General features: G+C 38.3%; 1 protein-coding gene across 1 annotated transcript in view; it reads right to left on the reverse strand.

The window, feature by feature from the left end:
- Positions 1-13,248, reverse strand: part of Uif (sushi, von Willebrand factor type A, EGF and pentraxin domain-containing protein uif) — a 36,982-nt gene that overhangs the window by 4,179 nt on the left and 19,555 nt on the right. The window contains exons 4-7 of the mRNA XM_074250777.1: positions 10,887-10,968; positions 10,645-10,811; positions 9,209-9,352; positions 536-9,034 (exon numbers count right to left, since the gene is read on the reverse strand). Of these exons, the coding sequence (XP_074106878.1) occupies positions 536-9,034; positions 9,209-9,352; positions 10,645-10,811; positions 10,887-10,968 (8,892 nt within the window). The remainder of the gene's footprint in view (positions 1-535; positions 9,035-9,208; positions 9,353-10,644; positions 10,812-10,886; positions 10,969-13,248) is intronic.

A 13,248-nucleotide genomic window follows, 5' to 3' on the forward strand; every position in this document is an offset into this window, starting at 1 on the left:
TTCTGGTTTATAATTTTGTAAAAAGTTTTACAAATTTTTACCTGTGTAAAAAAAAAAAAGTCTTAAAATTGTCGTTTGAATAAGATCTTAAACGTTACACAAACCAAGATTATTTTAAGACGCCAAAAAAAAATTCTGAGAGCAGAGTTTTGAAAATTTTTGATAATTTTAAAACAATTTCAAGACGATTTTTTACACGATTAGATTTCTCGAAAGTTAAGTGTCTTCTAGGTTTACATCTTACTTATATTATTGTATAAGTGCAATATGGTTGTGATAGAGGCATTTGAAAGTCACAAAATGGCTTAACTTTGACGCGTCGGGTATCACGCGCTTCGCGCTATGAGGCGTGCGATAAGATTTTTTATTTTCTAATTTAAACAACCATTAATGTCCGCCCTTTTGGTATTTATCAATAAATATTAATCTCTGTAGCTGGTGCAATAACTACTTATATATTAAAGGTAAATAATTTTGGTTTTTAGATTAGAATGACCCCTTCATCAACTATTGACATGATCGGATAGAGTGTTACCTTCTAGAGAATAAGAACAGAAGTTCCAATCTCTATTCAGAGCATTGACAGCATTTCGAACCTTCTGTTTAAGAACACCTTGACCAGCTTCGTTACACAAAACAGAAGTAGGGAAGTTCATTTTTATTCTGAATACTCGTTGAGCCGGTGTGGCGGCGGTACACGCGGGATAAACAACTGGTAAGCTAGGATCGTTGGTAGGGCGCCAGAATCCTTCAGCACCACATGTATAGAATTTGGGAACTTCTTGCGAGAATCTGAGCCCTGAGTTACAAGATATCTCGCAGACTTTAAATTGACCTCCTGAACCCCAGTCCTTGCACAGTTGTGATCCTCCAATAGGATCTGCGAGTTCTTGACAAAACTCTGAGAGGACGTAAACTTTGAAGTTGCAGCTAGCCGAGTTGCCCGCTTGATCATAAGCAACATAGCTGATGTCATAAGTTCCCCACAGTAGGGTCTGTCCAGATCGGTGCCCACTCTTCTCTTGTACTTTAACAACTCCAACGTTGTCAGAGAAACGAGGTTCATCCCAGTTCACAATTGACGATCCATTCTTGGCAATAATCCACAAGTCTCCAGGACAATGGTCAACCTTAGGAGGACTTTTGTCAGCTTCAAGTTGTTGGCATTTGGAACCTCCGTAACCGGGTTGACAGACTCGCTGTCCGCAATGTGAAGGAACAACTCTTTCAACGCCTCCGATACTTTCGTCATAACCAGCCCAGGTTAATACAAGACCTGGATACAACACCGGCTCAGTTCGGCAATCACGGACTTGCTTTTGAATTTCGTTGGTAACATGTAAAGCTCGAGACCATACTTGTACTTTAGTCAAATGTCCTTGGAATCCAGACTCAGTGTAGCCTTTTGGACTTTCTCCTTGCGGTTTTCCTAAAACTGTCCAAGCATATGAAGGTATGCTCCTTCCGCTACCGTATCCTTCCGTTTTACTGGCAATCAAGCCTTCAGTAATGAGAATCAATTCTCCACCATTTTCTCCGTTCCAAACAACTGCTACATGATGCCACTGGCCATCATTGATTGTTGCATACTCTCTAAATGGTAGATAAACATCTTGAACATCTGGGAACAAAGAGACTTGGACTCCATTGCTGTGGGCTTGAATCATTGCGCGGCGATTTGTGGGCACATGAGGCGAAGAAACACTGTATAACGTGAAGAATATTCCCGCTTCATCTTTCTGGGTGAATTGCACCCACATTGCGACGGTCAAACTCTTCTGTGCTCCCGTGAAGAATGGTATCACCTGGGCGGCGCTACTTCTCGTTGGGTCGGTGAAGTAGAGATCATAGTCTACTTGGATTGACTTTCTACAGTCGTTACCAGTCAAATTGAATGGACATTGACAGAAAAATTTGCCGGTTAAATCGATACACGTGGCAGAAGGAGGACATGAATTCTCCTTACAGTCAATAATGTCATCTTCACAAGTTTTGCCGGTGTAACCTGGTGGACATATGCAAGTAAATCCAGGTCCATTGTCGATACAAGTAGCGCCGTTTTTGCATGCACCAGCTTGGCAAGCGTCGTACTCATACTGACAACCGATTCCTGTGTAATCATCAGGACAAGTACAATTCAAGCCTGAGCCAAAGTCTTGGCATTTTCCCATGTGCATGCATGGATTACCGATGCATCTTTCTGGAGCTGTTTCACATTGTTTGCCATCAGTACCCGAAGGGCATACACAGAAGTAATCGAGGAACAGATCGACACACATTGCGTCATTCTGACATGGTCTATTGAGACACATTCCCACGTCTTGTTCACATCTATCGCCTGTCCATCCTTCAGGACATACACACTTATAGCCTCCTACTTCATCACGGCATGAAGCACCATTAAGACAAGGGTTTGAGGCGCAGTCATCAATGTTGACTTCACAAAGTTCACCTGTATATCCTTCGCGACAGTGACACAGGAACTTGTTATCCAGGTCAACGCAACGATCCATACCTACTGGGTTACATGGATCACTTAAGCACTCATCGATTTCAGCCTCACAATGGAGACCGACAAAGCCAGGTCTACATTGACATTGATAACCATCAAGCTCGTCCATACAAGTAGCACCGTTTTGACATGGTCCTGAAGCGCAATCATCAATAGTATGCTGACACTGTTGACCCGTGTAACCGGGTTCACAAGTACACGTATATCCTGCAGTTTGATCAAGACATTGGCCATTATTCCTACAAGGCTTGCTGGCACATTCATTAATATTGGTTTCGCAAGCGGCACCTGTCCATCCGGGATGACAAATACATTCGTGATGGAACAATTTGTCAATACAAATACCGTTCAAACATGGATTTCCGGAACATAAATCAATTTTTTCATGACACCGTTTGCCAGTGAATCCTGGTGGACAATCACACGTGAAATCGGCAACCAAATCTGTACAATTAGCACCAAGTAAGCACGGTCGTTCTGCACAATCGTCGGTATTAATTTCACAACTTTGGCCTTCCCACCCAGGTAAGCAGTCACACTTGTACCGGCCTTGTTGTAATGCTACACAAGTAGCGCCATTATTGCAAGGATTTCCACTAGCAGTGCAGGGGTTTATCGTAACATCACAGTCAACTCCAGTGTATCCTGATCTACAGAGACACGTGTGATTGTTGTAACCTGGTTCATCTTTGCACATAGCCCGTTCAGGACAAGTGTCATTGGAACAATCAGATTTTTCTTCTTGACAATTGATACCTAAGTAACCAATTGGGCATTGACATCGGTACCCTTGTGGTAGATCTATACACGTGGCTCCATTGTAACAGGGTTGTGATGCACATTCATCGATGTCTATTTCACACCGCCGTCCAGAAAATCCAGCTGGACAGAAACATTGGACACTGTGTCCCATTGGTAAGCATAGCCCTCCGTGCTTGCAGACAGACTCAGTGCAAGTAACGGGCTTGCAGGCTTCACGACCGGTTGCACCTGATTTATCAGTGAAGGTGTCGGTAGGACATTCCATGCATGTGGTAGCACCATGTTGAGGTTGATAGAAATTCTTAGGACACTGTGCACAAGGCGCAAGACCTGTGTCAGAATACATTCCCGGTGCACACTTCGGCCGACAACGATCACGTCCTGGAGCTGCTGGTTGATACGTGAAAGTTCCTGCTGGGCAAGTTTGACAGTCTTTGTAACCGCCAATCGGTGGTTCACCAGTGTAACTATTTCTTGGACATTCTAAACAAGGTACTAAACCATTGGGTGAGTAAGTTCCATATCCACAGACTGGTACACAGTCATCAATAGTCTTTGTGCCTTGTTCTTTGGTATAAGTACCGAAAGGACAACGTAGACATGATCCCTGACGATCGCTGTTCTGATAGTACCCTTTCGGACAAGATATACATTGTTTTTGTTTCTGTTCACTTGCGTAAGTCCCTGCCGGACAATGAAGACATCTTGGTACATCTGCAGTGTCCATATTCAGTACTTCACCTATGCTACAAGTAAAGTCACGTGAGACTGACGATTTTAGAGCACGCAGTGGTGGACATTGATTGCCTATAGAAGACACGTTCAGAAGCGGTTCTATTACTGCGCTGGCATATGGCAGAGATAGATCGAAGATCAAATTCAATGCTGAGCCACACAGATCGTACAATTTTGGTTGACGAATTACTGGCACAACTACTAAGATGAAATCCATCTTCAAAAGGTTTTCTTCTAATAGCATTGGAATTGACCGTATAAACGAAACATTAGTGTTTACGGTGACTATTGAACAACGTTGCGTTAGAATAGCGTTCAAGTCCATGTAATATTGGGCCATCAAGTCTTGATACTGAGGAAGACATGATCTGGACACTGCCCCATTAGCTCGATAAATTACTGTGGCATTTACATGGTAATCCGCTTGTTGGGTATTCTCTGAGACACAATCAGGTACCACAGATGTTGGAGACCAATGTTTAATTGGATCACAAGTGAATGTTTTTGTTGGGGCACCATCAGTAAATCGGTAGCCGGATCTACATGTTGCAATGCACTGAAGCGCCTTGGCACCAGGCGCACATTTCAAGCCGCCATTAGCCGGCGGTTTAAGTTCCCAATCTACACATGGAGTTGCCTGTACTGAAACTTGGAAGTGACAAGACGCACGGTTTCCGCTTGAGTCTGTTGCATATACAGTGACATTCTCGAATCCTCCAATCGGAATTACTGCGCGTTCTGGTGAAAACGTCACTGTAACTGGTCCTGAGGCATCAGTAGTATTGATCCGTCTACGTGTTTCATTGAAGTTAACATTGTAGTTGTCTTGACGATCGACCAATTCAATAACATAACTCTGTGGACAACTTAGCTTAGGTGGTGTTATATCTGGCACTGTGATATTGATCTCACAAATAGCAACATTTCCGTCGTAATCAAACGCAACATACTTGACTACCGTGTCTTCAAAAATCCTTATTGGTGTCTTGAAACTCTCCGGTTTAACTTCTAAACGAGCTATACTGCCACTGTTATCAACAGCAGTTGGTTCGGTGAAATTTACTGGCAGCAATTCTCCTCCTGGTCCTTTTTGTACCATAATTGGTTGTTGAGGACAGTTTTCGAAGACAGGCGGTTCATTGTCGACACAAGGTGAATAACCATAATCATAACCCAAAAGTGGCTCCACAACTGGCTCTTCACAACCCATCAATTCAAATTTCAAACAAGCGTTATCCACAAAACTGACGATTCCCAAAATAACAAAACGTGCTTGAACGTACTTAGGCAATGTAATCATAGCTAATTCACCATAATTGCCAGGATCACGTGTCGTTAAATTGAAGTTCGGGAAATATACAACGTAGTTTTCATTTTCGGATTGTTTGTAGAAGAATCGTATTTCTGTAGGTCTTCCTACTATGTCGTTAGTAATGACTCCTTTAACTAAGATAGCTTTGACACGGAATACTTGACCCAAATCAACGCTGACGTAAGTAAAGTCCCGTTGTCCTGGCTTGTTAAAACTACACCAACCAGTTACAGAATTCAATCTTACATTTTTGGCTTCATAATTAGGTCTTTCCGAAGTAGCGTTTATCGCTGAATCAGGAATGCGTCCTGATGCAAGACCCAGGGGCTTAACAACACGACATTCGGGTTCACGTTGACAAGTAATAGGACGCGGATTAATCAGAATATAACCTGGACGATTACATCCGAAGTTTACTTCAGAACCTTGTTCATAACTTCGTGCTACTTGGAAACCATCACTAGGTCTACCAGGATCTTCACAAACCGGTCCTTCGCATCTCAAGTCACCAAAGTCCCATACACCGTTTGCTTGACAACGCACTACGTTGTCATGACGATTTGTTTGACCAGCTAATTTGAAGGTATCTTGACAGCCAAAGAAGAACGATGATTGATATTTAGTGTCTGCATATTGTCCGTACTCTGCACCAGGAGTTGGTAAAGGCTTTCCACAATTTGATCGGGGACAGGCTGGTTGGAATCCAGAAAGCCAGTAATCCGGTAGTCCTGGTTTTGGATCATACACACACTGCCTAAAGCCTGCAGTAGCTGTATTCCGTAAGTAGCGTCCTGAGTTCCCACATTTCAACGTAACGTTCTGTCCAAAAGGTACCAGAACACTAGTTTCATCAGATCTAATCACTGAGAGACCTTCATTTTTGTCATCTGGTAATGATACACATTTAGCAAACTGACACTCTGGCGTTGTTCCGTTCCAAGCACCACTTGACGTACAAATAACAGCTGATGATCCAGCCAAAACGTACCCAAAGTTACATTGGAACCTTATAACGTCTCCAAAGTGGAATTGGTCCTTAGTTACCATTATTTTTCCATTTTCAGGGGCAGGTAAATTGGGACACATTACAGGTACGCATGTCTTATTACGTTGATACAAATCACCATCTCGTTCTCCAGTTTCTGACCTAGCGATCGCGAATCCAGCCGTTCCATTACCTTTGTACAGTTCATAACCAGTATTGCACATGCATGAATAGCTACCGGGACTGTTGATGCACTTTTGATGACATCCGCCATTATTGTTAGCACACTCATTAATGTCAGTACACTCGAGTCTTGTACAACCCATCAACTCAAGCTTTATACAGGGTGCTCCTACGTAATCCTGTATGCGGAATCTTATGTATCGTGCTTCTATGAGAACCGGTAAGTTTAGAATGGACAGGATAGGCTCAACCGTTCTGAATTCAACTGGCGTACCATCAGGGTTTGTGTAATCAGTGAATGCATCAGTCAAATCATCTGTGTATTGTATACGTATTGCAGAAGTGAATGCAATGTTTCCATCCAATCTAGCAACAACTTGAGTACGGAATCCGCGGATAATTGTGGGAGCTTTCATGTCAATCATCACCCAATTGATACCACGTTCTACATCATTGCCACACCACCCGTCTCCGCTATTTAACCGAACTCCGGCTTTCGAATATCCATTCTCCGAACTGCTAACTGTGATAGATTCATCCGGGATACCACCATTGATCATACCCAAGTCACCAACCGACCGACAGTCCATTGCTGGAGTGAATCCTGATTTACATTTACAAGCAAAAGCACCAGGTGTGTTGACACATTCAGTTGACGCTAAATCACACTGACTTGAAGCGCACTCGTTGATATCCTCACACGATGGAACATTTTCAAATCTTTGTTCCGCTCCGCATGTAATTATATTTGATCCAGTGAGCTTGTAACCTCGGTTACACTGTACTCGGGCTTCATCTCCGTAGAAATATTCTCTTGATGTATCAACCAAAAATCCGTTCTTCAAACTCGGCAATATCGCACACTTGGCACGCGAACAAGTAGGAACGTTGTCTGACCAAGTGCCATTTGACATACAGAGTATTACAGGATGTCCTGTACGAACATAGCCAGGTTCGCACTCAAACCTTACAATGGTACCGTAACTTCTACCACCGCCATTCAAAATTGTGATGTTAGCGTTTGATGCTTCGGGTAATGGAGCACACTGTGAAGCTAAGCACGAAGGTTTCTTTTCCCATCTGCCATCAGCTAAACACGAGATCTTTTCAGTTGGTCTTCCGGATGGGAATGCGAAGCCGGCGTAGCATTGATAAGTGGCAAGTCCGTGGTATGTTACATTGGAAGATCCAATTGAGAAACCATTATCTATTTGGGGAACTGGTCCACAGTAGACTTCCTGACATTTTGGAATGTACGTCACTGACCAATTACCTCCTGGCAAGCATTCTGTCGTGATTTTCGGCTTACCCGTCGCAAATTCCTGGCCCAAAGGACAGGAGAATGTGATAACTGTACCGAATGCAGTGTCACGGCTGCTTGCCAAAGCACCTTCACCTGGTAAAAGATGGGGACAGTCTGCAGAGAAGGTTGCTTGCCATCCAGTAGCACTTCTCAAAGCATCTGAAACAAATCTAACCAGCATTTCACCGCTTTCTGCAGTCAGAGTTATTTTGGGACGTGTGTTTGAGGTGAAACCGTTTCCGGAGTGTAACCTTAAACCATTTGTGTTTGATCCATCATAAACTTGGACGTAGTCGGTGTTGTGGACGTTGAAGTTGGTGAATTTCAGAGACAACGCAACGCCTTTTGGATTCTTGATGCGATAAAGACACTCCTGATTGTTTGGATAGTCGTTGAGCCCGTAAGAAGGTGATTGAACGGTGCCGTTTAGCGCGACGATAGTTGCACGGCAACCTTGGGTGTAGCGAATACTGAAACCACGACGGGAGTCTCCTAGTGAGGTTTTGAAATAGAGGTACAGATTGTTACTAGTTGATATAATGACTGCTGGGTTGTTTTCCGTCTTGCCGGTGAGACGGGCAATCGGACGGCTCATTGGTGATTCTCCATCACGGACTAAAATGTAATCACGATTGGTTTGCAGATCAAGTTCCTCAATTTCTATAGAAATGATTCGGCCTGGTTGAGCTTGCAGTATGTACAAGCACTCGAGACCTCCTGGGTAATTTTGCGGATATCCTGGTGATGTTAATACTTGTCCTTGAGGCGTAGCTCGTAATATTCCTCCACATGTTTGTGGCTCAGTTTTCCATGACGCACGGAAACCTTTTCGCTCTACTGATCCATCAGTACTGAATTTAATTATCATGAAATTCGACGCTGATACGAAACGTTTGTTAGCTAATTCTTCTTTGCCTGATAGTGTTGCTAAGTTAACAGACTTTTCTTCCGTACGTCCGCCAACTAAAATCTGCACGATATCAAAACTCTTCTCCGTTTCAAATTCTTGAAACTGCAGAAGAATATTGTGACCCTGCGGGCCTTCTAATGTCCATTTACAGTTACTCAGTGGCGTGTATTTGTGTGGATAATTAGGACTTTCTACCACATCACCGCTACTTGCCATGTAATATTGACAATTGTTTGGACAATCAATTTCGTCGGAGTAGTCGCCGCAGTCGTCTTGTTTGTCACATTTGAATGCTGCGTTTATACACTTGCCGTTTGAACAGTGGAATGATCCTAAAAATTTATTTCATTAATAAAGAAGGAGAATATAATTAAGAAATACAAAAAAATTGTCTTTCAATTTTACTCAATGTTACTTGAGTCGAAAAAATGAGCTTACATAAGTTGTTTTGACAACGGAGTAAAAATATTCAACCTTTTTTTTTTTTTTTTTTTTTTTAACTTTACCTGCTGGACATGCATTTGCTTTGCACATAAAAGGTAACAATGATTCACATGTTGTAAGTTCCCAGGATTGTTGTTGATCATCAGAGATCGCAAAGTCTACACATTCGCCTGATTTTGGATCTGGTTGTTTAGAAGCCCAAAAACCTAAAAAAAAATTTTTCATTAAATTATTCAAATCCCGATATCGATGAATTAAAATATACATTGTTATTTACACGCAAATAACAAGATGACACTGGATATCATCCCAGATTATACTCAGTGATATCTGTGGTGAAAAAAATTTCAGATAGTAGCTAGTATAATCCAGATTATACTGGATGATATCTGGATTATACTGGGTGATATCTGGATTATACTGGGTGATATCTAGATTATACTTGGTGATATCTGGATTATACTGGGTGATATCTGGATTATACTCATTGTAATCTGGATTATACTAGCTACTATCTGAATTTTTTTTTTCACTCAGTATAATCTGGGATGATATCCAGTGTCATTTTGTTTTTTCCGTGTAGACTGAAATAATTAAAAAATTAAAAGTTGATTCATCAGAATTGTAATAAGAAAGTATTTTTTTTTTATTTTTATGTTACTTGGTAAATTTTCTCAGTTATGTAAATCGAAACAGAGGGAGGAAGCTAATTTATGAAGATTTCCGGGATTACCTCAAGTTGCGTGAATCTCGTGCACACATCTTATGTTTGCGATGTTACAATTGTCAGATTAACGCATACATTAAATGAATAGAGAAAAGTGTGTCTTGGTGCCACCGAGACGAACGTGAATGTTAGTTCCGGATTTCCGCGACCTCGATCCGATCGACGCTCTTAAATAGCGTGTTAACATATATCAATGATACATTCACACAATTAAATAGACTCTTTTTACGCTCTTAAAATGGCAAAATTTATCTTTTTGTTACGCTAAAAAATTTATTAATAGTAATCTTCATCCGATATAACTAATTAAGAAGAAATTAAAATCGTAAAAGCGAGACAATTATTCAATTATTAATTAATTAAGTTACATGTTTTATGATTCAAATCTTGACAACGTAAAATGAGCATGAAGTCATGAGAAAAAAAATCTATTGTACAATTAGAACGATTTTATCTCTTACAAATCAAATGCATACTTGAGGATTTAACTGTTGCATGGATGTTGAATAATATTTTCAAGAAATTCTTAAGTAATCATTGTTTATTCTAAACAGATAAAATAATTATCTTGTCAGCAACAATTTCCTTAAACCAAGAATAATTGCTTGCACTGTTAAAAATTTCTATTGAAATTTTACACGGTATTTTTGGTTAAAATTTTTTCTCTTCAGCTGCGATAACTTTTAATCGGTGTAAGATGCTTAAATTGATGTAAATTTATCGGAGTAGTTTTATAATATTAATAACATACAATGGTTTATAAATAATTACCTGCATACTGAGAAACAAGCATTCCTGCAGCAGATTCTAAGGTATTCGTTCTTAAATCATCTAACGACGCTAAGCCCAGCCAATATTTATCCAAATGTTTTCCTACAATACTTGCAGACATATTGTTCTCACTGTATGATTCCACCACCATCAGTTCGCTTCCATATCTATTTAAAAAGAAAACAAAATAAATTATTACAAGGAGCGATTGGAATTTAAATAAATTATAATAATTAACAAACCTTCGGCATAATTCGGCGGCTTTTTCCCATGAATGTTTGATGTTGAAAAATTTATAACAATATATTCCTTTGAGCTCCCAACCTGCATGATTAAAATATTATTGAAGTTAATAAGAGAAATTCTGTCATAAAATCAAGTCAAGGTACATGGAAACAAATCGTATTAAGGAATACGATGGAGAAACATAAAGTGATAAGGGATTATTATACATTCTCCATCAATTACATTGAGAGAAGAAAATTATTTTTAAAAAAATTCGCTCTTATAATAAGAAATTAATTTATTGAGAATTTTAAACAAGTTGTTTTTTAGCTGAAAAAATTAAAATTTTTTCACTGTAACTTTCTTGTTAGAAAAAAATGTTTTTGGTTTGGAATATTTTAGATAAAGAACTTTTCTTTATCTAAAATAGATGAAGAAACTAGAGCTCATCTTAAAATAGTCATGAAAAAATTTTTTAAGACTATTTTAAAATTTTTTTGAGACTATTTCAAGATTTTTTAAGACTATTTTAAGATTTTTAAGATTATTTTTAGATTATTTTAAAACTATTTTAAGATTTTTTTAAGACTATTTTAAGATTTTTAAAACTATTTAAAAATATTTTAAGACTATTTTGAGATTTTTTTCAAGACTATTTAAAGATTTTTTTAAAACTATTTTAAGATTTTTTTAAGACGATTTTAAGATTATTTCAAGACCATTTTAAGACTCGCTAAAAAAATTTTCCGGAGATGTCGCTGTGATATTGTCTTATTTTTACAACAAATTCGAGAACCAAATTTCAAAAATCTACTCTCGGAATTTTTTTTTTTTTTGGCATCTTAAAAGTCTTTAAGATCTTAAACAAAATTCAATTTTAAGACGATTTTCTTTACACGGGCCATGTTAATGTTAAAGATTTAGGTATAAGCATTTTCGTAAATGATGGATTTTCATCAAATTAATTGAAGTTGTGATAAATTTTCTTGTGATAAGTATGAGAAATTTTGACGTGGATAATTTTTGCGGATTAAGAAAGGCGGGGAACCAGAAACTTTTTTTTTTCTTCCAAAAAATTAAAATTTTCAACAAATTAATTTTTTTGTTGTAATCCTGCTCATTTTTTTCAAGAAGAAAATTATTACGAGAAACCTTTTAATTTTTAATTATCCAAGAAATACAATTTTTTTAAATTTTTTAAAATTTTCAACAAATTAATTTCTTACTACAAAAATGTAAATTTTTTTTAATAGAAATTTTTTCTCCCAGAGTGTAACATGATAATAAGCAATAAGGATTAGGGACATGTTAACCCTGCATGGGACAATTGAAAATGAAGTATCATAAGTATTTGAGAAGATTGTTTAAGTATATATCATATACAAGTTAAATATATAGTAGTAATAGGGAGAAAGGTGATCGACCGTTAGGAATATTCTTCCGAAAGGCGGCTAGTGACCCATTACATATACTCTTACATTATTATTATTTCATGTACATGTGTATTGATATATACCCAGACGACATAAAGAGGAGAACCCAAGAAGAGACTTAACTCAGAAAGTCTCGTTTTAAGTCTCGACCTCGATCGTTTTTAGTGCGACGCACGAGTAAACGCGATCGAGCCAAAGGATGAGTACATACAATACACACAAAAGCTCTTAATATGTGTCTACATGTGTGCCGCACATGTGAACAAGGCTCACGTGTTGTGGATAGAAATCGAGGAGGTGAAATGCCGATTTCGATGTTGGCATCTTTATTCTTTTCCTCCATCCTTATTTATGTCTTTTTACTTACATATGTACGCTTTTTTATTGTGTTTAGTTGATGTAAAGGGGTTACAGACACAATAACCCAATAATGCCTCGTTTGACAAATTAATTTATGTAATTCATTTTTCGTAATAAAATTACTTTATTATTTGGACTGTGAACTGTTTAATAATATATTATTAATGTATCTTTTGTCAATAACTCTTACGGATTTAATTATATTGCAAGTCTTACAGATCTATAACGGATACTAAATAGAGTTTGGTCACGAAATGTTTAATTGTTACTTTCTGGGTATTTGAAATATTATTTGCTTCACTTCCTTATTACTGATTGTATACATTGAAGTTTAATAAAGAAAAGCAATTATGAATGAAACATGTGAAAAAAAAAAAAAAATAAATAAATAGCAAGTTTAAAGTAATTAGAAAACTTATTCCAATAACAAAAATTTTTTTTCAATATATTTCAGTTCATTAAAAAATTTTAACCAATTCTTAATTTTATATTTTTTTTTAAATTGTAATATTATTACGGAAAATTGCAATCAACTAGTCATTTCAACAACAATCTGAACGAAGAAAAAAAATAAATAATTACGAAT

The sequence above is a fragment of the Cotesia typhae genome, unplaced genomic scaffold, assembly GCF_013202065.1.
Source record: "Cotesia typhae breed Kobodo isofemale line unplaced genomic scaffold, CoteBio_Ctyphae contig_59, whole genome shotgun sequence".
NCBI lineage: Eukaryota > Metazoa > Arthropoda > Insecta > Hymenoptera > Braconidae > Cotesia > Cotesia typhae.